The sequence below is a fragment of the Vespa velutina genome, chromosome 7 (genome assembly GCF_912470025.1).
Source record: "Vespa velutina chromosome 7, iVesVel2.1, whole genome shotgun sequence".
In the NCBI taxonomy this organism is placed as follows: domain Eukaryota; kingdom Metazoa; phylum Arthropoda; class Insecta; order Hymenoptera; family Vespidae; genus Vespa; species Vespa velutina.
Genome location: NC_062194.1, coordinates 1,640,001 through 1,645,000, shown reverse-complemented (window position 1 = coordinate 1,645,000; position 5,000 = coordinate 1,640,001). Strand labels below are relative to the sequence as shown.

The 5,000-nt window shown below is 28.3% G+C and overlaps 1 protein-coding gene across 3 annotated transcripts in view; it reads left to right on the top strand.

Annotated features, from left to right (window-relative positions):
* LOC124950562 (dnaJ homolog subfamily B member 6-like) overlaps nucleotides 1-5,000 on the top strand; it is a 17,686-nt gene that overhangs the window by 8,866 nt on the left and 3,820 nt on the right. Inside the window, exons 1-5 of one of the 3 annotated variants that reach the window (XM_047497442.1) lie at nucleotides 1-75; nucleotides 723-832; nucleotides 1,771-1,880; nucleotides 3,053-3,163; nucleotides 4,642-4,815. The exon at nucleotides 1-75 is cut by the window's left edge and continues 415 nt beyond it. In XM_047497442.1, the coding sequence (XP_047353398.1) occupies nucleotides 768-832; nucleotides 1,771-1,880; nucleotides 3,053-3,163; nucleotides 4,642-4,815 (460 nt within the window). In that variant the 5' untranslated portion in view covers nucleotides 1-75; nucleotides 723-767. The remainder of the gene's footprint in view (nucleotides 76-722; nucleotides 833-1,770; nucleotides 1,881-3,052; nucleotides 3,164-4,641; nucleotides 4,816-5,000) is intronic. The other 2 variants (XM_047497441.1, XM_047497443.1) reach the window with 2 other exon arrangements.

Here is a 5,000-nt window from a genome sequence, read left to right as displayed (position 1 = left end):
AGGTGATTACTATGCAACATTGTGCCTATCTCGCTAGAAGTAGTGCCAAGCCTCTGACATAAGTTTATAGAGCGAGTAAGTATAAAAAATAATGAATTCGACGTTTATACATGTGTAACGTTTCTTTTTCTTTCTCTCTTTCTTTCTATTTTCTTTCTTTTCTTGTATTTTTTTCTTCTCGAAAGGCAAACAGAGAGAAAGAGAAAAAGAGAAAATATTTCTTTATACTTAGCGACAATAAATTATCGTCGATAACAATTCCGTTTCAAGGCTCTTTGTCGTAAATTTACAGTTATCGAAAAAAAAAAAAAAAAAAAAAAAAGAGGAAAACTTCGAAAAATTTCATCGTGTTAATTTTACAAGAAAAATTTGAAGTACCGCCGCGATAAAAATAATAATAATCGTTCTTAAATGTTATAAAGGATATGAAAAAAAAAAAAAAAAAAAAAAATCTATTGTATTTATAATCGACCTTTTCCTTCCAAACTAATTTTTATTTTAAAATTATTATTGAGAGAGAGAGAGAGAGAGAGAGAGAGAGAGAGAGAGAGAGAGAGAGAGAGAGAAAAGTTCGAATTAAAATTAGGGTAGGTCATAGTTTTCAAATTATCTTGTCCTATCAACGACCCTCTTTTTTTTTTCAACATCAGACACTTGCCAATTGGCCGATCGAATGATGTTGCCTAATTACTATAACTAAATACGATTGCATTGTCCGACAGGTGGTTACCTAAGCTCTGATAACCGAGCATAAAAGACATACTACGATGGTCGACTACTACAGGATTCTCGAAGTACAACGGACTGCTACTAGCAATGATATAAAAAAAGCGTAAGTTTGAACACTAAACAATAATTACTTTTTTTTTTTTTTTTTTTTTTTTTTTTTTTTATAAGGGAACGAAAAAGCAATATTAATTCATAGACATAATAGAAAATAAGATTTTAGAAAAAAAGGTTTTTGAATGACTACAAAATTCGATCATACAATTTTATTTTATTTATTTATTTATTTATTTATTTATTTTTTTTTTTTTTTTTTTTTTTTTTTTTTTTTTTTTTTTTTTTTTTTGAAGGAGATAGAAAAAATTTTCGAGATATAATTAAAAAATTAAGATTATAAGGAAAGATTTTTCAATAATTAAAAAATTATACTATTCAAATTAGAATATATATATATATATGTATATTTGTTTATTTGTTTTTATGGAAGAAAAAGAAGAAAAAAAAAAGTATCTTAATATATTAAGACGAATACATTTTCTCAATGGTTACCGGTGAAAAATTGAATGAAAAGCTCTGCAATAGGAGCAAGTAGAACACTGTACTTTGGCCATCATCCAAGTTCGAATTCGAAAGAACAGTTGGTTAGATCTTGTATATTCGATCCTCAAAAGCGAGGCATGACGATCGTAATAAAATAGATCTCTTGGATGAACCAGTTTATGTAAAACATCCTTGTAAAATATATTAATCTATAACTTCAATAATGATATAATAATTTCTTAATGGTATAATAAATTTTTCTTTTTAAATCGATCGTTTAGCATAGCTCTAGAATATATTTTTCTTTCTTCTTTTTTCTTTTATTATTTTTTCCAACTTAAGTCTCAAAAAAAATTATGAATTTTCAAAAACAAATATATTGCGTAAATAAAAAAAAAAAATAATTATAATATATAAAAATTTGTGTGTGTGTGTGTGTGTGCTTATGTGTATATATATATATATATTCGTAATTGCATCGTTGGTCTCCTTTGATATTTTCAGATACAGAAAATTAGCATTAAAATGGCATCCAGACAAAAATCCCGAAAATTTGGACGAAGCGAATAAGAGGTTCAAGGAAATATCTGAGGCATATGAAGTATTGATAGACGGTAAGAATTAATATTTCCGGCATACGTAAAGGCAAAGGAGAAACAAAATAAAAATAAAAATAAAAAAAAAAAATATAATCGCGTGGGTGAGGGAGGGGGTCGATAAACTTGTAAAATTAAAGACAAAAAATAGGAGCTGGGAAAATTATATGGGAGGGGAGTGAGGAGAAAATAAAAACACTTTCTAATCGTGAATGATGATCGTACGATCAAATCCAAGGAGTAAAGCAGAAGAGGAAGATGAGAAGAAATTTTTTTTTTTGTTTTTTAAAGTAACAGAAAGAAAAAGGAAGACGTGGATAAATTTTATTCATTGGCGGTAGACGTGCTTCGCATGAGAGCTTTTCTTCCAAAAGCAAATCCCACAAGTAGAATGATTTATCTTTATTTAGAAAACAAAAAAAGAAATAATAATAAAAATCTTTTTTTCTTTCTTTCTTTCTTTCTTTCTTTCTTTCTTTCTACCTCTATCTCTATCTCTATCTTTATTTTGAAAAACGCACGCTTTTTGCACTTCCTTACGTGAAGCTTTTATATTTAAGGACGTCTGAAAAATTTGCCTTGATTTTAACTCGAAGAATGAAATATTTAGATTAAAAAAGAAAAAGAAAGAAGAGGAGAAAAAGGAGGAGGAAATGAAAAATCGCAAATAATTCAAATGGTCCTAGTGATAATTCTAATTACTCGATTATTCTATATAGAACAGTTATTACATGATACTAAAATTGAAAGGGGGATTAGGAAAAAAAAAAAAATACTCCACTTGTCTGGAACTCGTAATTTTCCTTTTGTCTCAAAAGCCTTTTTGTATAATCGAACGATTGATTTATTTTATTTTTAATTTTAATTTTAATTTTAATTTTAATTTTAATTTTAATTTTAATTTTAATTTCTTTATCACTTTGTCTTCCGTGCATTGAACGTAAAACTGTACATTGACGGTAAGAAAAAAATAGAAAAAAAAAAAAAAAAAAAAAAAAAAAAGAAGATGAATAAAATAAAATAACGAAGTTAAAAGAAATGATTGATTCTCGACGAAGAAAGAAAGAAAGAAAGAAAGAAAGAAAAAAAAATTGTAATAATAAAGAAAAAAGAAAATTAAAAGATGGAAGCTCAACGAAAAATCTTTGTTTCCGGACACAATCTGACGGCACTCGGTTTTGGGTGTTCAGATACGAAGAGACGAACCTACGACCAGCGATTGTATCAGAAGGCATCCTCGAGGCCAGGCCGTGGATTCACCTCTCGGAGTTACTTTGACTCTCCCTTTCAACGATACTTTGGTACCATTTAAAAAAAAGAAAAAAAAAAAAAAATGAAAAAAAAATCACATAAAAAAGAAGGCTTTTTTGAGATAAGCCTAGCATTGAGAATTTCTTTTTGAACTTATTCATTTTAATAATCATATTGTCGCAAATAATGAACAGGGAGGGAGAAATGTTCGCAAAAGTTGAATATTTAAAATACATGGGGGGGGGGGGGGGAATTAACGCTATTGAATTGGAGAAAAAAAAAATAGAAAGAAAGGAAGCAAAATTGTGTTTGAGGTTTTCATCATATCGAAAAGAGAAATATTTATAATATCATCCCTTTTATTTGCTGCTCGTAGTTTGTCATTTATCATTTATGCACGAGAGAGTTACCTTTGCGAGAGATCCTTGAGAGAAAGAGAAAGAGAGAGAGAGAGAGTGAGAGAGAGAGAGGGTGGGAGGGAGGGAGGGGAGATAGCCTCTTGTTAAAATCGATTTTCCGTTCATGTGCGAGTGTTGTTTTATGGAGGGTAAAAAAAGAAAAGGAATATTCATTGATTTTTATCGGAGGGATAACTTCCCTTCTGATAAAACTATTTAATAAATTAATTTTTCTTATTGTTTGTTATTCTTTAATTTTTTTTTTTTTTTTTTTTTTTTAATATTTTTTTTTTCTTTTTTTGTTATATTTTGTATTTTGTTTTTTTTTTTTCTTTTTTCGTTTGTTTTTCATTTTTTACATGCACATGCGTTTTTCCATATTTCTAAATCGGTATATATATATTATATTTTTCTCTTTCATCGCGTTATATGAGAAAGAGGGAGAGAGATAGAGAGAGAGAGAGAGAGAGAGAGAGAGAGAGAGAGAGAGAGAGAGAGAGAGAGAGAGAGAGAGAGAGAGAGAATATGTCCAGAATTCATTCGCTTTTTTATTTTTCAAAATGCCATAACTCGTCGTGATATGCGCAAATCATTTAACAATGAGTGCACCTTGTTGGCAAAGCATTTTTTAACAAGCAGTCTCCACGCCCTTGATAATTTAAAAAAAAAAAAAAAGAAAAAAGAAAGAGAGAGAGAAGAGCTAATCGTTCGACTATAATAATCCCTTTGTGTGGTGTGTGTATATATATATATATATATATATATTTTTTTTTTTTTTTTTTTTTTTTTGTATAAATAAATTGAAACATTTTTCTTTCTTTTATTTATAAAGGATAACATAACTTCAATTAGTTCTTTTCTCTCGGACAATAATTTTCCATGTCAATTTCCTTGTTTATTTAAAAAAAAAAAAAAAAAGAAAAAAAAAGTCGACATAAACAGCTACCAAATCCCAGTAAAATATTTGACTAACAAATTTGAAATTCGCAGAACCCCTTTGCTGCTTCTTCTTGGATTTTGGAACGAATAAAATTGTTATGAAAAGCTCTTTAATTAATTATAAGTACTTTTATTAAGATGAAATAATTAATATGACATTTTGTTTTTTTCCATTGTGAAATTTTTTACAGAAAAGAAAAGGCGTGTTTACGATCAATATGGAAAGGAGGGTCTACAGATGAACGGTGGCAAAAGACGTCATGAAAGTGACTTCAGGCCATTGTTTACTACCTTCGTCTTTAGGGATCCTGAGGAGGTCTTTAAAGAATTCTTTTCCAATTCGCCCTTCGATGATCCTTTTGCTGGTAAGAAAAAAAAAAAAAAAAAAAAAGAAAAAAGGGAGGAATCATTTTATTTCTTTCGTCTTTTATCGGATGAATTCTTTTAAGATTCTCGCTAATATTTGTAATAATGATTACAACCATTTAATAATTTAAAACATTTTGTTATTATACATAATGAAAATTATATATTATAATTATTTCTTATA